The sequence below is a fragment of the Anabas testudineus genome, chromosome 7 (assembly GCF_900324465.2).
Source record: "Anabas testudineus chromosome 7, fAnaTes1.2, whole genome shotgun sequence".
Classification (NCBI taxonomy): Eukaryota; Metazoa; Chordata; class Actinopteri; order Anabantiformes; family Anabantidae; genus Anabas; species Anabas testudineus.
Window position 1 is genome coordinate 16,037,586 of NC_046616.1, and position 19,360 is coordinate 16,056,945.

At 40.8% G+C, this 19,360-nt stretch overlaps 3 protein-coding genes across 3 annotated transcripts in view; 2 read left to right on the top strand and 1 right to left on the bottom strand.

The window, feature by feature from the left end:
* Nucleotides 1-4,626, top strand: part of nkain4 (sodium/potassium transporting ATPase interacting 4) — a 37,891-nt gene extending 33,265 nt beyond the window's left edge. The window contains exons 6-7 of the mRNA XM_026368687.1: nucleotides 734-818; nucleotides 2,364-4,626. Coding sequence (XP_026224472.1) covers nucleotides 734-818; nucleotides 2,364-2,373 — 95 coding nt within the window. The 3' untranslated portion in view covers nucleotides 2,374-4,626. The remainder of the gene's footprint in view (nucleotides 1-733; nucleotides 819-2,363) is intronic.
* An 85-nt stretch (nucleotides 4,627-4,711) lies between these two features.
* birc7 (baculoviral IAP repeat containing 7) lies at nucleotides 4,712-8,329 on the bottom strand. Its single transcript, XM_026368607.1, has 7 exons — nucleotides 7,822-8,329; nucleotides 7,159-7,258; nucleotides 6,909-6,990; nucleotides 6,704-6,749; nucleotides 5,773-5,982; nucleotides 5,067-5,132; nucleotides 4,712-4,978 (listed from the first exon to the last, which is right to left on the bottom strand). Exons 1-7 carry the CDS (start codon nucleotides 8,312-8,314, stop codon nucleotides 4,779-4,781), a joined length of 1,197 nt encoding a protein of 398 aa, XP_026224392.1. The 5' UTR covers nucleotides 8,315-8,329; the 3' UTR covers nucleotides 4,712-4,778.
* A 2,243-nt stretch (nucleotides 8,330-10,572) lies between these two features.
* LOC113167477 (YTH domain-containing family protein 1) lies at nucleotides 10,573-18,523 on the top strand. The gene is made up of 6 exons (XM_026368116.1): nucleotides 10,573-11,022; nucleotides 11,845-11,869; nucleotides 13,729-13,808; nucleotides 15,126-16,778; nucleotides 16,969-17,013; nucleotides 17,226-18,523. Exons 1-6 carry the CDS (start codon nucleotides 10,996-10,998, stop codon nucleotides 17,250-17,252), a joined length of 1,857 nt encoding a protein of 618 aa, XP_026223901.1. The 5' UTR covers nucleotides 10,573-10,995; the 3' UTR covers nucleotides 17,253-18,523.
* Nucleotides 18,524-19,360: the final 837 nt, after the last annotated feature.

Sequence of the window (19,360 nt, forward strand, 5' to 3'; positions counted from 1 at the left end):
CGTGGTGTTTACAGCACACTCAAAGCTCCTGGACATGCTGGCCTGTTTCGGATGCACTTCTTCAACCTAATCTCTTTGGCCACTGTCGGTCAGAGCAGCAAACATTACACGCCCCCATTTTTCCATCTCATGAGCTGCAAGCATTCTCCTTCATCTGAAAATTATATCTGTGCATCTGTGAAAAATACACAGCTCTTTGGTACCGGCATGTCCCACGTCCTTCTTGCATGACATAACACTCGTTTGCTCATCCGCACTTCGTCTGGTGTCTGAACTCTTGTGTGAGAGAATAAACAGAAAGGGTTGAGCATTTGGTCGGTGGCTGAAGGTCACCTCTGTTTCTGGCTGATAAAAGGCTTAGGCTGTTTTGACAGCTGGCCAGCTTTCACCTGTTCCTGAGCTTCCCCTCTGGCTTGAGGCAGATACGCAGATGAAAAAAAGTTTAGGCAGCGATTTTCTTTTATTTTTTTTTTCAGGATTTTGAATTTGTTTGAGTTAAAACAAACAAACAAAAGAAGAGCTTACAGCATGTACCACTCTTGGCAAGCTGTCTACCTTTCAACATCCCTGCATAACATCTGTTCCTGCTGTACCTTTCGTTTCCATTTCAGTCCCCATTCAGCTTGTTTTTGTCTTTTTTTTTTTTTTTGATCATGCATGTCTTTTAAGTTATTCATTTATTGGCTGTCGTTTGATTTACTCCATAATGTGTGTGTTTAATCCTTATTTTCAGTTGATTTTATTGGTGGATTTGACCCATTCCCACTCTACCATGTCAATGAGAAACCATCTCATCTCCTCTTAAAGCCCATGTACCCGTAAGTATGATCATCCCATCATGTGTATGTGTTCCTGTGTCTTTTAAATGTGACTGTAAGAGCAGGTGCATGTGAATTTGCATGTGAATTGCACTGTATGTGTTTATTTGCTGGAATCTGTGATTTGTTACTTCATCCAACAAAAGCACATTGACAGATCACAGATTTCAGAAAACGTCCCACCCTTTCTGAAAATGGGGCTTGTATTTCCTACATGTAATAGTTTCCTCTTCAAGGTTACCTTCACAGATGGAAAACTAGTCATCAATCAATACAGGGATTTTATTAGAGATTTATTTGAGTCAAGATTTGCGTACTTACTTTTTCCAGAGCTGTTCAACGTTTGAACGGGATCCAGTAGGTTTCAACACAACACTGAGGTGGTTGCTTGCTCAGTATCTGGAGGTTTGAGTCATGTCTCGGTAGAAAACTACTGTGTGAAACATGCTACGTCCTGTCACAGCGCTTTGAATAACAACAAAACTCTTGTGTGATTTTGTGTGGACTTTGCTTGTGTGGCCTCACACCTGAGGCAGCGGAGAATGATACAGAAAATGTGCCTAAAATTGGATTAATCAATTAGGTTCTGCAGAGAACTTGATAACAATAAGCTTGGGAAGTCATGTAATAATTCTCTGCCAACATGAAATGAATATTTTATTAGCTTCTTGACAGTTTAATCAGCTCCGTCTCTAATCGGCAATAGTGCCCCACTGCAGACGTCACATTTGTGAATTTAGCCTCTTCCCATTGGCTCACAGACCTGAGTGTCCCCATATGTGAGGTCTGCAATTGGATTATTATCCTAATGAGAGTAACACGTCCTCCTGCCTGGGTCGTTTGTCACTATCCACCGGTACAAGCCATAGGAGGGTTTCTTGAAGCCACGTTCCTACAGCAAGATGAAGTCCAGACTGGCATTATCATGGTTACAACAATATACACGTGGTTCTAATTACGGGAAAGTCGTGGTTTGGTAAGCCTTGGGCACAAAAACAACTTAGTCGGGTTTAGAGAACAACTATGGTTTTGAGTCAGTTAAGGACGTTGTTAAGCTAAGTTGACCTTCATCGCCATGGTTACAGTAATACACACGCATTTAAGATTATGAAATGGTCATGGTTAAAAGGAACAACAATGACCATCTGTTTGAAACAGGAAATAAACATTCATCTCCTGTGGTCAGATTGCTGCGTTTTGTCGAACCACCCACCACCCTGACCTCCTCCCTTTGTGGACCTTTTGTTTTTTATGCTGCTCGACTAGACTCCCTTTCCTGGATCGCATCATAATTGCGACAGCCACTAGAGGTCGCCTAACATTTAAACCAAACTGTGGGTCAATATAATGTGCTTGAAATACTCATCATATAGGCTGAGTTTTTAGTGGAGTTTTTACCATCCCAATGTACTGGGAATACCTTGTAGATAAATTCACCCAGACAAGCAGGCTGTATGTATAAATGTGTATATGATATATAAATATATGAATTGCTCAAAAACCACTAAGCCCCTGCTTTTTATCCCATGTTTTTCTTCTCTTCAGGTCTACGTAAATAGGAGAGTGACCCAGCAAGAAGGTGACACATCAGATTCCCACGGAGGCGAAATGGCTGTTTTGAAACAAACATCCCAGTACACATTCCTCCCCTTCTTGATTTCAGTACTTTAAACATGTCATTTACTGGTGTCCTGCCCAGAAAAGCCAACATTTGTCAGTCAGGGTCCATTGTTTTCTAGGGAGGGATGACGGATTCAGGGAACGAGGGGATTACAGTGTAACAAAGCCTCATATTGTGTATTTAGGGAGGTATCAGTCTCCTTTGTGTTGAGTTCTCTGCTGAGGTCCCATAGCTGTTACCTGCCCATAACGGTCTAATACTTCTCACGAACATGACTGGATAGAGCATGTACAGCAGATACAGTAAATACAATGTCTATGTAATCAGGGACTGCCCAGCATTACCAGTCTGTGGTATTGTGTCTTAGAAGACTCAGTGATTTAGCATATTATTGCTGGTTTGGCTCAGATCTTGGCCAGAGGGCTGAATTACAGTGGAGTCTGTGGAATGAGCTATTGTGTGCTCCCTGTTTACTTTAGGCCAGGATCTGTGTGCATAAATACACAAGCAAATCAGGAAGAGGCAGGGAGGGGGGGTAGAGAGGTAGAAGGAGGGGAGGGAACAAAAAGCACCAAACCTACAGGGGCATCTGTCAAAAATAGAAAATGTAAATAATGGAACAAGGGGAGAAGAATTTGGGATTCAGAGTTTGAAATGTGAACTATCAAGAATGCAAAAGAGCACGTAAGACGTGTTCAAACACAAGGAATGGCATGTGAGTCTTACTTTTATATCTGGAATCGTGTGATTGTGACTTAATTCACCTACAATCAGTATAGAAGTCAGTGTATCTGAAGTGTCAGGTGTGTGTGTGTGTGTTAGACGACCTTCTGAAAGCATTGTTTTCACTTCACTTCTCTGACTACTGACACATCAGGCTGCTGACAGGGGTGATCATTACACACACTCAAGAAAAGGTTAGATATATTCTTAACTTCAAGTCAACAATAGAAATTGTCTCGCTCTTCAAGTTGCACAGAACAGTGTTGAGTCGTTTGGGTATTGTCCTAAGTATAGAGGTAGCATGGCCGTACCTGAGTGGATCAGAGCATTGTCTCATGTCAGTTCAGCAGTTTAGATGCTCCGTGGTGATAGTCCTGGTTGTGATTGTTTTATAGCATGTTTTTTTTACAGGGTTTGTATTGTAATTATGTGTATACAATATTAAGTCATGAAAAAATAGCTGGCTACATATGAGCTGTTTAATCTGTAGCTGAAACTGAGTAGTTCATAACTCTGCTTTATTTTATTCTGATTCATAGGCAAAAGTGCACACACCCCGATTGTATCTCCCAAACTCTTTTCTTAGTGTTTCCTCTGTCAGGACTTAGTCAGTTATAGTTAGATCCCCTGTTGCCTTACTGTTTGTGTGTCCCTACTGCCACCTGGTGGACATGTTGCAAGGTCACTGAGTTTCTTAGTTTTTTTGGTTGTTTATTTTATTTCACCAATCTATGTAAAAAGGTAAACCATGAAATGGTATATTAACACTGACTTCATTTCCTGTAAGAGAAGGTGCCAGACTTATATTGAACACACCGATCTTTTGTTCTATAACCAAAATAACAGCAGAGAAATGGGTTTTTTTTATTATAATTTCAGCCTTTTTATCTGTTGTCAGCACCTGAAAATATCCTGCTGAGTGTTACATGTACTTCACTGCCAGAGAACCCATCTACAAACTCCTATGATTCTAAAAATGATCAAACCACTTCTTCAGACTGATCAAAGAGATCCATTTATTTTATATACTGTTGGTCACCCATCTAATAATTTATTTGTTTATAGGTTTACATACTGCTGGTAGACTACCTGGTGTGTGGGTCAGTAAAAACACAAAGCACCTCATATTGTAACATAATCAGTATTAGTAGTCAAATGCTACTAAAATTGTTATGTAAAAACTAGTCTTCCTCTGAGTGCAATACAGCCTCTTCCTAAAACCTTGTGACTAGAGTTAGTTTAATCTAAACAGTGCTAGTCTCCACTGAAAAAAAGATTCCAGCTCTTTGTAGATAAATCTCTTTCTTTGTATAGGAAGTGGAAACGATGTTTTTTTTTTTTTTGTATTTCTCTCTTCTGTTTTGTGTCCTGTGTCGCTCTGTACCCACGTGACCTTATTGTGTGATCCTATTTATCCAGATTTGTGCTTTATGTTCATGTAAATAGGTGTTTGTTAATAAAAGAATGTGCTTCTAATGATTTGTGTGTCATTTAGTAGACAAACTCACAAATTTAATAGCATATTTTTTTATTAAAGAAAATTGGGAAATGAATTGAGAGGAATACTCAAAGCCACTCATGAAACACTTGTATAGCAGTTGCTTCATATTACAGCCTTAGGACATGAAAGCTCGGACACTGCCTCTGATCACTGCTCTGCAGATGGGGCAATGACGTAGGCTGGCAGCACAATCACCACACACCACCAGGTGACCACAGGGGATGAAGACAATGGACACCAGCTTGTCCATGCATACCTTACAGGTCCTCTCCTCCTGCAGCTGCCTCAGCAGCTCCTCTGGACTGGGGTCCTTGACTGTCAGAGAAACCACATAGAGAAAAACAGTTGAACACACACACACACATACACAGATTGCAAATCATATAGGGGGTGGACCCCTGACCTTTTTCTCTGATAGGTGTTTGTGTCGTCACATTTCCAGCGCTGGAGCCTTGTCTCACGTCTGACTCTGAAGCACAGAAACATAAAAAAAAACCTCAGAATCAGCTCAGACATCCATTTAAACTAAATTAATAAGTGAAGGCACTTCTATATTACTGTATATTGAGTGAGAGTGGCACTGCGCTACTGTATGTTAGATAGTCAAAAACTGATTCAGTCAGCAGTGTAGATGATTAATGAGACTGTAAGAAAAGTTCCACTACAAAACTCTTTGAATTTGGATTTTTGATGGAACATCAAACAATTCCTCTTTTCTGGGACTCAAATGATGATGGTGATTTAAGTAAAACCAAGTTTGAAATTCAGAGAATCCGCTCTAAGAAACTGCTGAAAACTCTCATTTGAATTAAGACAAGTCGCTCAAACCAGAAGTTTCTTGTAATAGATCATGTGCCTAGAAGGTGGGAAGCCACTAGTTTCATCTCTAACAACATGTTCATGTTCTTATCATGTGCTTAATGTAAAACATGAATTTAAAAAATATCTACTTTCTTCTGCTGTTAGTTAAATGTGCTACTTTTAAATGGAACTGTTGTGGAACAAAAGTAAAAAGCAGCACAAAATGGAAATGATAAAGGAAAACACCTAAGGTTTGTGTTTAAATACAGGACTTCAGTAAATAGTTACTCTCCACCACTGACTGTTACCTCTGCTCTGTGGCTCCCTATGTCTGTCCTCCTCCTCTGCCTGCAGTATGTCAGTGACCAGGTCAGAAACAGAAGTGTAATGCTGGCCTGTCAAAAGGTACTTAGTCTGGACCAGACTCTCCACCAGGCTGGCCTCAAAGCCCATCTGGATCACAGTCTGCACCACAGGAGAAAGCATGGCCGAGGACGCTCCCAGACCTCCGACCATGTCTGGCAGATGAGAGGAAGGGGAGAATGAGGAAGACAAGAGAAGCAGCATAGCGACCAGTCACTGGAGGGTCAATTTTATAAAGGGCCAAGTGCCACACACTACACAACCTACTAGATAAGTAGAGATAGGTAATAACTTGTGCTGCTTACTTTTGTCTGTTCATATATTGCTATTTAAAACCTCCGTCTTGTGCATATCTACTGAAATTGAAATTGAACTTTGATTCCTTCACTGTTGGGAATAGCTGCCCTCTCACGACTGCCCTGCAACCAGTAGCAACAGTAAATGGTTTCCATAGCACTGACTAATTATCCCAGAGTAAACATTAACTCAGGTAATTGAACATTCAGTTATTTCGTTTTCAGCAGCCTCACAAAGAAAAACAATGCAAAACAGCCCGCTCGGTGTCTCGTTTGAGATTTTAAGAAGTGCTGGTGCAAACTATGCTTTTATGCTTCTAATCCATGTTTCAACCAAGGCATTTTATTTTCCCTGCTAAACCTGTAGCAACTCAAAATGTTTGCTCTACCTCTCCCCTTTTTGTGTGATCAGGCAAGAGTGGATGTTGACACTCTGGTGCTTTGCACTGCAGGATGCACAAGGATAATTACTGGCATCAAAGCAGGAGGTTGCAGTCTTGTTATCCCCGTCTACGTGATAGAAATTAAGTTTTTTGATGTTTGCCTTCGCTCACAGCCTTTTTCGCTTTATATGACTTACCATGTCTGGAGCCAGCATCTCTGCCTGTTGAGGTTTGTGATCCACCCTAGAAAGGTAATCATAATCCAAATGGACAACTAAAGTCATGAAGGACTTAAATACAGTAATAACAACCAGTGATTTATCAATGTGTGACTATTATTAGGTGTACAATATGACGCAAATAGATTTCATCCTGAGCAGATGAGAGGAAAAAGGTTCTCACCACAGTGTCACCCAGATGGAAGTGAGTATCCTGTATGTTGCTGATATAATCCTGCCCCCTCGACTGGATTAAAAACTCACATCTGAGAAATATGAAGACACATAAATGCAGAGCACAAAACAAAAGCATTTGTTTGCTTTTTGTCTAATACTGTTGTCTTTCCAGTGTATTGGAAAAATAACTTTAAAAATAGACAGTGAATAGATATATTTTGTATTCAATCCATGTCTTTATGTCTGTCTGTTGTTACCGTGGAAACCACTTGGCGTGCTCTTGCCAGGGGTCATCTCCGGGCTCCCAGTTTCTCAACCCTCCATCACAGTAGAAGCATTTGACATTGTCACCATGACCTGTCAAGATGAACAGGAGGAGAAAGTGCTGACACGGAGTAGACACAGAACACATTTTTTCACTTCCTTCCTCTTAAATAAACAAACTAACAGACAGCAACAAAAAACAACTCATATTTTAAGACTAAACTTATACGTTTGATGACATAGAAGCAAACTAATGCCTGTAAAACTTAAAACAAAGGGGAATCCACCTTTCTCCGACACAGTCTCAACACAATGTTAACATTATTAGTCACTGTTAAGCTACTTTATCTGATTGGATTACTTTGTATAGGTTTTCACGATAATGTGCTCAACCCTGTGTTTTGCCTGAAGCTGTGAGACCCTACTTCTTTAGCAGCCCCAGCTTTGTCCAGGTTGTTCTGTCCACAACATCATGATTCAGCATGACAATTGTACCATGAACTCTCTCACAAAGAGAGGTCACTCTAGCAGTGCCTGGGTCAGTGCTGAATATCTCACTGCAATAAACTCATGCGTACACACGTTAAAAAATATTGAAGGAAGGCGATGATTAGCTTATAAATGTTCTAAAGGGTTTCTAGTGAGACAGTGAGCACCTGTGTAGAAAAATCCTGCTCTAGCGAGAACATCTGGCTCGACTGAGGCCTCAGTGGGCCAGTTGTGGAAGGTGGTGAGCCGGGAATCCTCCGCCTCCATTTCTGGGTAAACAGCTTGTCCTGCTGTCCCCTGATCATCCATAGTCATCCTTTGGAGCTGACTCAACAGCTGGCCGTCCACAGAGTCTGAAGATCCAACTTGGAGAGGAATATTTCCCACGGCCCGGCCTAGTATGAAACTACAAGTGGGGAAATGCCTCTGGTGCTCCGTGGACGGGCTGTCCCCATGCACCCAACATCTTAAAATCCCACCACAGCAGAAACATTGTACTTTATCCCCAGGGCCTAGGAAGAAGAAGCCTGCTTTGGCCAGCTCTTCAGATGTGACAGGCGCATCTGCCGGCCAGTTCTGAAAAGTTCGAAGTCTCTCCACTTCTCTCCGCATCTGAGGCTCTTCGAGGACGTGTAGCATAGTACTGCTGTCATCCATCATTCTGTGACATAAAGGTTTTCTTTCCTCTATCTGCCCTGTGCCAGTCAACTCTCTTGCGGTCCATAGTGGAGCGCGCACTGAAGGTGAGTGCAGCACCCCAGCTGAAATAATGTGATCAGCTGTGGGGGCATGCACAGGGGCCTACAGGAGACTGCTTTCCAGAAAAGCCACTAAATGCCAGAAGCTATGCTCATTGATGCTTAGATGAATGACAGCCTGAACATAACGTGTTGCCCAGCCTCTTAGGAAAAAAGGGTCAATCATGCAAATTGTTTCAGAAGCATGATGTGGCCTAAAATGGTTGTTGTGTATTAAAAAGATCTTACAGAAAATTCAGCTGTATGAATAGGACACTTTATTTACTAAAATTAAACTTATAGTATCTGTGTTATTGGTAACATGTACTTATATTTTCATTGAAAATACAGTTAAAGGTGTTACCTTTAATATGTAGCATTAGATGTTCACAGAGTTCAGGGGATTGTGGCTGCATCGTTGCTACCTCCTGCTGGAGAATGAGAGTAATAACTACTTTCAGTCTGACAAGCATCTGCATATTTATTGAAAAATGCATTCTGAGTTCTCACTGTGCTCACATCTGTCAGACCGCAAATGTACATTAGTTCTTGATGGATGCACATGAGCAAATAATTTCGGCAGAAGGAGTTTATTTATTTAAAAGGCTGGTTCTGCATTTAGCCTACTTTTGTCAAATGTCAGTTATTTAAATATATCACAGCACACTATTTCTACCACATGCACAAATATGATCAGCCTGGTGTTACTAAATAGAAATGATAATGTGGAGCCTACTTCAGCAGCCCTGGGCTTTTCACTGAAAAGGTTGAGTAGCTGGAGTAGATCCACATGAAGGGGAATGAATGAACTTAATAATATGATACTTTTTGAACAGTGTGTGAATTTCCCAAAAATAATTACACAAAACAAAGAGAAAATAAGTGTGGAAAGTAAATGGAAATAAACCAGCAAACAAAGGAGGAGGAAGAAGAGAAGAGCGGGCTGGAGGGTGCCTTTAATATTCACTGATGATGACATATAGTGAGCAACTTCATCCCATTTTTATTAAGTTATTTTCTAGAGCTCTTGTGAAAACTGAGAAGCGGGCTCTGCTTTTTAGGTATTACATTTGTGAATAAAGAACTTCCCATATAAAAGCAGGACATGTATAAGAAAATCTGATCTACTTTCAGGAAGTGACATACTACATAGCCTATAATATCCTTTCAACCATCTATGCATATCATGGAAATCTGAGATATTTTGTATTCTATGAGTGTTTTGTTCAGGGAAAAATCTGATTAATTGCATTTCCTTTTGATTAATTATGTCGGTAAGGTGATAACGCAAAGATTTGTTTGTGAAGATGATTAATTTGGTTCATATTTATGATTGTCAGGTTCAGACAGAAGAGGATTAGGGCCACCTTAAAAACATCTGCTAATTCTCACGTTCTTTCCCAAATGTATGTCTCTTTGAGTCCATATGTTTATATTAGTAGTTTATAGTTTACATACATCTAAGTTCTCACTTGCAATCATTTTATGCTACATAAATGCCAAGTTATTTGACAGATGATTTTACAGTTAGGCCTGTGTGATACACCACAGTGAGGGCTCAATCCTTGAGGGGCGTCAATTACCATTATTAAGCTTTAATTTTAAACCAGAAGCTTTAGAGAAACATGTTAATGTAATCAGGTGCTCTGGGAATTTATTCTAGACTTTTGAGAAAACAAAACCGCTGTATCATCAGTAAGCTGACTAATTAAAATCTGCTGGCTAAAAGCAGCAAGTTGGGTTTTTAGAGTACTGTTATTGAGCTGCAGGAATAAAGAGTGATGGTTTGTTTTCACCATGACTGTTTTATTTCATTCTTTCACTCCATCTGATAGACTAACTGAACCGTTTGCATTTTATATATGGTTTCAATAACACTAACTTTGCAGCAAGACTATACAGATCTACAGTTTTAGAAATAAAGTGGGAATTAACCATCAGCTTCTATTAAGTCACTGTAGTCGATTCAATTCTGTAATAAACATCATACGTTATGCATTGAATAAGGTCTTGTAAAAGACTTGAGTTGCACCTACAGCCCCCTCACTTTATAACATAAATATCAATACTGACTCAGATTATTAGTCTAATTTCCAGCTGCCTGCTCCAGTCACGTTGTTAAATGGAGAGGATGCTTCGCCACCTCGCGGTGAACACGGTGAACTGCAGCGGTGGCTCAAAGCCCGGATGGAGCAGCCATTGGGGAAGTGCACAGGGCTTTAACGTAACCGAGGAGGGCTCTCTCTCTCTCTCTGGAATAAAAAAAGACAAAGTAAAAGGCGACCGAGGACAGAAATATTCAACATCCGAAAGGCCCGTTCGGCGACACATAACCTTAACTTGAAAACCTGTACCAGGACTTGACTGCTTTCGGACACAGTATCGGAGGCGACAGACTTGAACTGTGGAAGTTGGGATACGAGCACACAGCGGAAAATAGAGTTACAGCTGAGCCTGCGCTGCAACTACTAGCCACACGCTAAGCGGCACAACTAGCCACATAGCTAACTAACTGTGAGCTGTGAATTGCTTTCAAATCACGGGGCTTGAAATTCGGTCACAAGCTCAGGCTCTGTGAGAATCCAGGGATTTGCTTGATGAATTATGTCTGCCACAAGCATTGACCCTCAGGTAGGAAGGACGATGTTATCTCGCCTGTAGAGTGCTTGCAAGCTAGCCACCTGCTAACGTTAACGATTCACTGGGCTACGGCTATTCCTCGGAAGTGCTACGAACCACTAGCGGTGGCCGGTGCGTGTAGCTAGCAAGTTAGCGATATTCCGTGAAACGGCTAAATGTTTTAATGGACATTTAAGAAAGACGGCACTTCTGTGTTACAGTGCAGGTCGTTGTCAAACCTGTAACTCCAACTATAAGTTTGTTTATCTGATGCAGCAGGAAAAACTCATCACGGATGGCTGAATATGTGAAACCTAAAGCTAACGTTAAAAGAATCACACAGAGGCTTAAGCTAGCTAACGCTAAGTTATCTTGTGATTCATAACTTTTAATGGAAGCAGCTACAAATACCTCAGTGATTTCTAGGTTGCCTCCGATGTGTGCAGCCACTTAAACTGAGTAGCAAGGTTGAAAAAAATGCTATTGGTGTTTAGAAAGCCCCGATGAGAGGGCTGCGTTAGTTAGCAAAGTTGTGTGAATTAACGCTAACATAACGTTAGCTGGTTAATGAAATAACAGCGGAACCCCAATTTTGCAATACACCAAACAAGTGGCAATAGCGACAGTAGTCAACTGTAAGGATCAGCTTTCACGGTAGAATAGCGTTAGATGAAATGTTTGCATTGCAAGAAGTAATCTTAAGCTCCTGAGCAACAAATGCATAACAGTTGAGTCTGTACCCATCTGCGAAACCTCAAACCAACTCAAAATAACCATGTCACTCCTTCCTTTCTTCCTTTCTTTCTTTCTTTCTATGGCCCAACGTGGATGCAGAGATCAAAGGGACAAGCATCTAAAGGTGAGTTGCGGCATCACAGAAGACTGAATCAGGATGATTGATTTAGCAATCTAGTTTGGGCCTATCTTTTCTGACCAAACCAGCATTGTATGCACTAGCCTTTCATGGCCTCATAATCTGGCTCTGTTTAATATTACTATCGGACTACACACGATTTTGTGTATGCAGGACACAGTGTGATTAAAAATGTGCAAATTAAATCTTGTACTGTTACCTGGGATGACCAGTACTATTTAGGGATAAACATTTCATCCTAAATAGATTGACACACTGCGTCAGGAATAGATTCTTCAGAAGATAAATATGAATATTCAATACAAATATTGAGCTGCACCACCAGTGGCAACATGTGTGCAGAAAAGTATTTATTGCTTTTATATAGTGTGATAGGAAGATGCCCATGATGCTCATAGTTTTTTTTTGTTTTTTTAGTCTCCTTATGTGTTGATACTTTATTTATTTCTAACTTTTGAGTATGACATAAACAGCTTTGTAGCTTTTAGAGATGTCCTTAAAATGTCTGTAATTTCTATTTCATACATAATGGAGCTTGTGGTCAGCTTGGTTTTTCTAGTAGAAATTGTTCAAACCACATTTACAGCAAATCTACTTTGCTACCTCTGATTCTTTTATTAGTTATATCACAAATTTGGACAAACACACTGGTTCAGTCTTGGTCCTCACAACGTGCCAGTTGTTGGTTTGTGCACATTAATTGTGAATCTCCTCCTCATACATTAGTCCATCAGAACTGGGAAGGAGGAGGTCTCCTGGCCACCACCTGTGTGGCAGTTGAAGACAATGTCCTAGGACTCCACAGATTTACCAAAATCTGAAACCTATATAGCAATTTTGAGCAGTTTTCATGCTTTGGTCCACAAAATTAATCATGACAAAATTGTTGTGATCAGAATCAGTTGTAACTGCAGGAGGCATCCAACTAGCAGTTGTTTGTTTTGTCTGTTATGATATCTTTGGGCACCAGGGTTGATTTAAATTTTTTAATTTTTTTATTATAATTTTTTAATAATAAATAACCTTGACTGTTCAACGGCAAACATACTAGAGTAGAATAACAGGAAAAAGCAGGTGTTTTAGTTTAGTTATGAGTCTTTTTTCTCAACAAAGTCATTGCTTTACTTTCTGACTGCACTAAATCTGATCTGGGCCTCTATTTTATTTATTTTATTTATTTTTAACAAATCAATCGTTATAGTCACTATCTATGTCCCTGTTAGTGTCCAACAGTGTCTCTAGTGACTATTATGTCTAAAGGTAAACATAAATCAGTCAGTATAATTTTGGATGAGAGGGCTGTTCTAATCTCACTGTTCTCTCAAAACCACCACTAAACTTCAAGATGATTTACAATTGGTTTATTGTTAACCGTTACTAAACTTAATGTTGTGGATGGTGTTGTTATGGCCTCATAATAGTGATGATGTTCATGTCATCTTTGATTTGCTGCAGTTTTTGGATGAGGTTGAGTAGCTGGCAGGTCTTGACTCATTCAGTACTTTTAGGTTCTGGCTGGCAGCAAGCCACATGCTGATTCACCTCCAGGATAACAGGATAACAAGCGGTTTGACATGGCTAACTGATTTTTATTTTTATTTATTTATTTATTTATTTTTGGAAAGAGCACATTCAATAGAGACAGACATATTTGATTACTAAAACTGTTAATTGTTTTAAATGCTACGAGTATCTCTTTTATATACTCCTTATACCACAACTTAATATCTGCATAAACTGTGTAAGTTTGGAAAAACTACTTGCCTAAAACAGTACTATCTGTTCCTTAAAAATAATATTCTGTATATTTACATCTTCACCAGTGATATTTTGTTTTGTTGTAGTGCAAAATGGTTCATTGCATCAGAAGGAAACTGTCCATGACAATGACTTTGAGCCATACCTCACTGGTCAGTCAACTCAGGTAAAGCTTCATCTTCTGAAATTTAAAATGCAAATAATAAACAGATATATGGTGTGGAGAATATGATCATTTCACCAGAACTGGTTGATAATTTGTGTTCAATGATGTTAGAAAACAGATATTTTGTATGGAGTAGAACAAGGTGCTTCTAATTAAGTATAATTAACTATTCATACAGTCGCAAGAAAAAGTGTGTGAACCTTTTGCTGAATTATGTGGTTTTCCTTTGGTTTGGGGTCTGGTCTTTGACTTGGCAACTCCAAAAGGCAGATTTTGCTTTTCTGAAGCCATTCTTTTGTGGTCTTGCTTTGGTGTTTTGGGTCATTGTCCTGTAGAGTCACCCAATTTCTGCAAAGTTTCAACTGATGTACAGATATTCTCACATTATGCTGAAGAATTTTTTTCATGAACTTGGGAAGTTATCCTTCCCCCAATCACTGCATGCTGGCCAAGCACTGATGCAACAAAGCAGGCACAAATCATGTTTCCTCCACCATACACCTTACAGTTGGGATGATGTTTTCATGATGATATGCAGTGCTCTCTTTACGCCAGATGTAGTGCTGTGTGTTCTTTCCAAATAGTTCAATACAGTTTCATTAGAAACAAAACATTTTGCCAATACTGCTGTGGAGTGTTAATGTGCTCTTTGGCAAACATCAGGTGTGATGTCCTGCCATAGACACCCTGCTTGTTCAATGTTTTACTTACTGTAGACACATGAATACAGATGTTGGCCATTTCCAATGGTGCCTTCAAATCTTTGGCTGTCACTCTGGTTTGTTTCTTTACCTCATTGATGAGTGTTTGTTGTGCTCTTTGGGTCATTTTGACTGCCCAATTCTTGGTAGAGTAGTCACAGTCCCAGTGTCTCCATTTGTAGTTTGTTTTCCTAACTCTACCGGTCAATTTCCAAAGAAAGTCTTTGAAGTGACTTTGTAATCCTTTCCGGCGCTAAAACTAGTTTTCTTAACGAAATTTCAGGCATGCTACCACCGGATCTCAGTTAGCTTTTTCGAGGTCATTATTTCAAGGGTTCACATAGTGTTTCCACTAGCACTATGAGGTTTTTATAGTTAATCTGAATAAAGATGCAAAAGATCAGAATTTGTTGTTTTTCTTAGGAACATCATATTTGTTAATACTCTTGACGTAGATGAAGATCAGATAACGGTTTGACAAATTAATGCAGAAAACCACAAATTTCCAAAAGGTTCACATACTTTTTTTCTGGCCACTGTATATAGTGTAGTGTAGTTTTAAATCAAATTTTACGTCATTTGCTTATGTTGTGGTTCTGCTGACTCATTCATCCAGAACAACAGCTACCAGTCCATCACCGATCCCTACATGTCCAGCTACTACGCCCCCTCTATTGGATTTCCGTACCCCCTTAGTGAGGCTCCCTGGTCTACAGGTGGGGACCCCCCTATTCCATACCTCACTCCCTATGGACCCTTAAGTAATGGAGACCATCACTTCATGCCGGACACAGTGTTTGGCCAGCCAGGGGGCCTGGGAAGCAGCATCTATCCCCACAGGTTTAACTTTTTCCCTGAAAACCCTGCTTTCTCTGCATGGGGCACAAGTGGCTCCCAGGGCCAGCAGACTCAAAGTTCAGCCTATGGTGGCAGCTACAGCTATCCTCCCAGCTCCTTGGGGGGCACCCTGGTGGCTGATGGTCAGACAGGTTTTCACAGTGACACCCTCAACAAAGCCCCTGGTATGAACAGCCTGGAGCAGGGTATGGTTGGCTTGAAGATTGGAGGGGATGTCACTGGCCAAGGGTCAGCTGTCAAGGCTGTGGGATCTGTGATTGGTGGACCTGGGGTGGCAGCCACAGGAAACGGAGCCACACCTATTGGCATGCCCCCACCCAAACCCACCTCCTGGGCAGCCATTGCCAGCAAGCCTGCCAAGCCACAGCAACTGAAAGCTAAAGTGAAGCCGGGAATGCCCAACCCAGGGGGAGCTCTGCCTCCTCCACCCATCAAACACAACATGAACATTGGGACCTGGGACAAGGGCCCAGTGACTAAAGTAGCCACAGCTCCACTGCAGCAACAGCAGCAGCCTCTTGGCTTGCCTCATGTTGTGCCACCTCAAGCCCCCATGCAGCAAGGACCCATGCAGCCGCCCCCTCCCCAGTCTTTGGTGCAGCCCCAGATGCAACCTATGGCCTTACAGCCCCAGCCTCCCCATCACCAGCACCATCAGCCACCACCACAGCCCTACCAAAACCATACCCAGCCCCCACAACCTCAGACCCGCTGGGTTGCCCCTCGCAACCGTAACCAAGGCTACGGGCAGGGTGGCCCCGGACTAGATGGTAGTGGTATGATGGGTGTGGTTGGCAGCGGGAACAATGGCTCCCAAACTTCTGCCAGCCAAGGACCTGGAGGAGAGTCCCACCCAGTGCTGGAGAAGTTGCGTGCCTCCCACAGCTACAACCCGAAGGACTTTGAATGGAACCTGAAGAATGGCCGTGTTTTCATCATTAAGAGCTACTCTGAGGATGATATCCATCGCTCCATCAAGTACTCCATCTGGTGCAGCACGGAGCACGGAAACAAGCGCTTGGACTCCGCCTTCCGGGCCATGAATGGTAAAGGTCCTGTGTACCTGTTGTTCAGCGTCAATGGCAGTGGTCATTTTTGTGGAGTGGCAGAGATGCGTTCTCCAGTGGACTATGGCACCAGTGCTGGTGTTTGGGCACAGGATAAGTGGAAGGGCAAGTTTGACGTGGACTGGTTGTTTGTTAAGGACGTGCCTAATAGTCAGCTGCGCCACATTCGCCTGGAGAACAACGACAACAAGCCAGTGACCAACTCCCGTGACACCCAGGAGGTTCCTCTGGAGAAGGCCAAACAGGTGCTCAAGATCATCGCCACCTACAAACACACCACCTCCATCTTTGATGACTTCTCCCATTATGAGAAGAGGCAGGAAGAAGAGGAGGAGGTGCGCAAGGTGGGTCCATTTCTCTGTTACCTTAAATATTCCATAACTCTTTGGAACGTCTTACTAAGACACAGGGACATTATCACTTTCGCTATGTAGATGGTATTTTCTTTTATCATTTAATTTATTATAACTTGCATCTGATGTGTGAGAGCCTAATTCTCATGTCTCTTTTGCTTTCACTTGCTGCTTTTGACAGACTTTTGAACCTGCTCAGATACAGAACCGCTCTCGGTTGGATCAGGTAAATAATGTCAAATTTTCTCGTTTGTGTTCATACTAGAAATATTAAGTGCTGTTTTTTTTTTTTCTTCTTCTTCTTCTTCTTCTTACTTTTTTTTATTAATGTCATTGACAATTGCTCTTGGTTATGTTGTTTTAGATTACATTTTAGGTTATCTGTGACCATGTTTACTGTGTTATGTTTAATGTTTATTTATTGCCTTTTCCATACAGGAGCGCCAGAACAGGAATAAACAATAGAAGACATTTATCTTCGGCTTGATCAACAGTTACACTAGGACTTTTGATTTAAAAGACAGAAGAATATGAAAATGCAACCAAGCCCTTCAAAAAGATTTTTTTCTATTTAATCCTGGTGAATCTTTGCCATCGTTGAAACTTGTGCTTTTTTTGCCCATGTTCCACCCAGTTCTTGTGCAGGGATACCAAGCTGATTTAATGTATTACCTAGCCACCACCACACACAGTTCTTTTTTTTTTTTTTAATACATTTTTTTTTTCTTCTTGTTCCATCTTGTACTTTTCTCTCGCCAGACTGGTTTACTCTCTCCTGCCCCCCCCAACCCTCTCCTCTTTCCAATTGAATCAGGGTTTGACTGCACCATGGAAAAAAAATCTGCCACTTTATATATCAGTACAATCAGGAACGGATGTGTCCTGCCCCATTTTGTCCATTTGGGGGCAACATTGCCATGCTTCAGAGTTTTAACTGTGCCAACAGGGTTGGAGGATCCCAAAGGCAATGTCGGACTTGGAACTGTGCGATAATAAACTTCAATGGTTTATCTATTTTTCATTCAGATTGACAAAATCTCTATTTTTTGGCTTACTACTGACAATTTTCATTTCAGAAACCTGTTTTCTGGAGCCTTAATGTTTTTTTTTTTTTCTAACTATTGGTGACTTCTCAAAAGAACTGCGCAAACAGTGACACTGCTGGAGAAATCAGGGATAGTGTGAAGTCACACGGGACTCGAGACATTTCAGAGGAGGAATTGCAAAGGCCTCTGGAAAAGAAATAATAGATGTGCCCTCCACAACCAGAACTCTCACCATTTAAATAAAAGAAATTGTACTGTTGACATCCTTCACACCCCTCTGCTTTGCTTTCTTTTGATGTTTGTCTGAAGGAGCCTTTTGTATGTTTCATCAGGAGATTCTGCCTGTGTACGCAACCCAGTCTGAGAGAATTGTCGCATCCACCATTTTAAATTGTTTTATAATCAGAATTATGTAATGATGTAACTGCTACATTGAATGAATTGTTGCTTTTGCATTTTTGTTCCACAGAATGGGGGGGAGGGTTCACTGATTAGTCCATTCACCATCAGTCTGTCTTAATCCTGTTTTTGTTTTCCTTGAATTTGGTTTTGCTAAGTCTATCATGTTGGTCGTAATGCTAAGCTTTAACGTAGGAGCCTATATATTCATGGAGAAAGCCTAAAATGTATAACCTAAAAATTAATGTAACTGATTTACTATCGAGTAAGAAAAAATAAGAATGAAACATGGTTTCTGTGGTTTTTATTTTGGCTGTTGCAAAAAAAAAAAAAAAGAAAAAAGTTCTAGACTAAAACAATTGATGATGATACAGTAAAGTACTTTCAGGTATGTTAAGGGAGAAAAAATTAAGGCTATTAAAAGAACAAAGTCACTAATAGATGTTTGTGCCATGCGTGGCAAGCTGCATTACAGTAATTCTGCTGGAAATGTTAAAACTATTATCCATCCTGCAGCTTGTCGGTGAGGTGTGAGTGGTGATGTTGTCTAGTCCTGTAAAGGACAATGCCCCTTGTGTCATTCAGAACCAGAATGCAGTTTATGTGTTGATGAGCATTTGAGATCAGCAGGTTCTGTCCTCTTAATTAGTTCAACATTGTCACCAAAGTATTTTGTAGATTGCAAAGTTACCATGTTGTTGAAAGGAATTCTGCTAATAGCCATGGAGAGACGGCTTCATGTTAAGGGACCTTTTCTCTTTTTGACATTTTTTTAAAATCTGGTGTAGCTTTGTGATAACCAAATCAAATATTAACAGTATTTGATTTGAAACTGAAATAATAATGACGGTTTGACCTGTATAGGAAATGTGGCCTCATATAAATGTGGACTCTCTCTCTCTCTCACATCGGTCTCTTCATTTGATGTTAGACCATGTAAATGCTATGATCGATGTTGATTATGTCAGACCTTTGCTCGGTTATAGCATTGAGCTGGTAGGAGTACTGCACTTTGCTGAAATCACTTGACTGTGGAAATGAATCGTATGCTTCACAACTGCATTTCCAGATGTGTGAAGCTGTGTTTTTTTTTTTTTTTTTTTTATCTGGCTAGAGTGTCCCACTGTA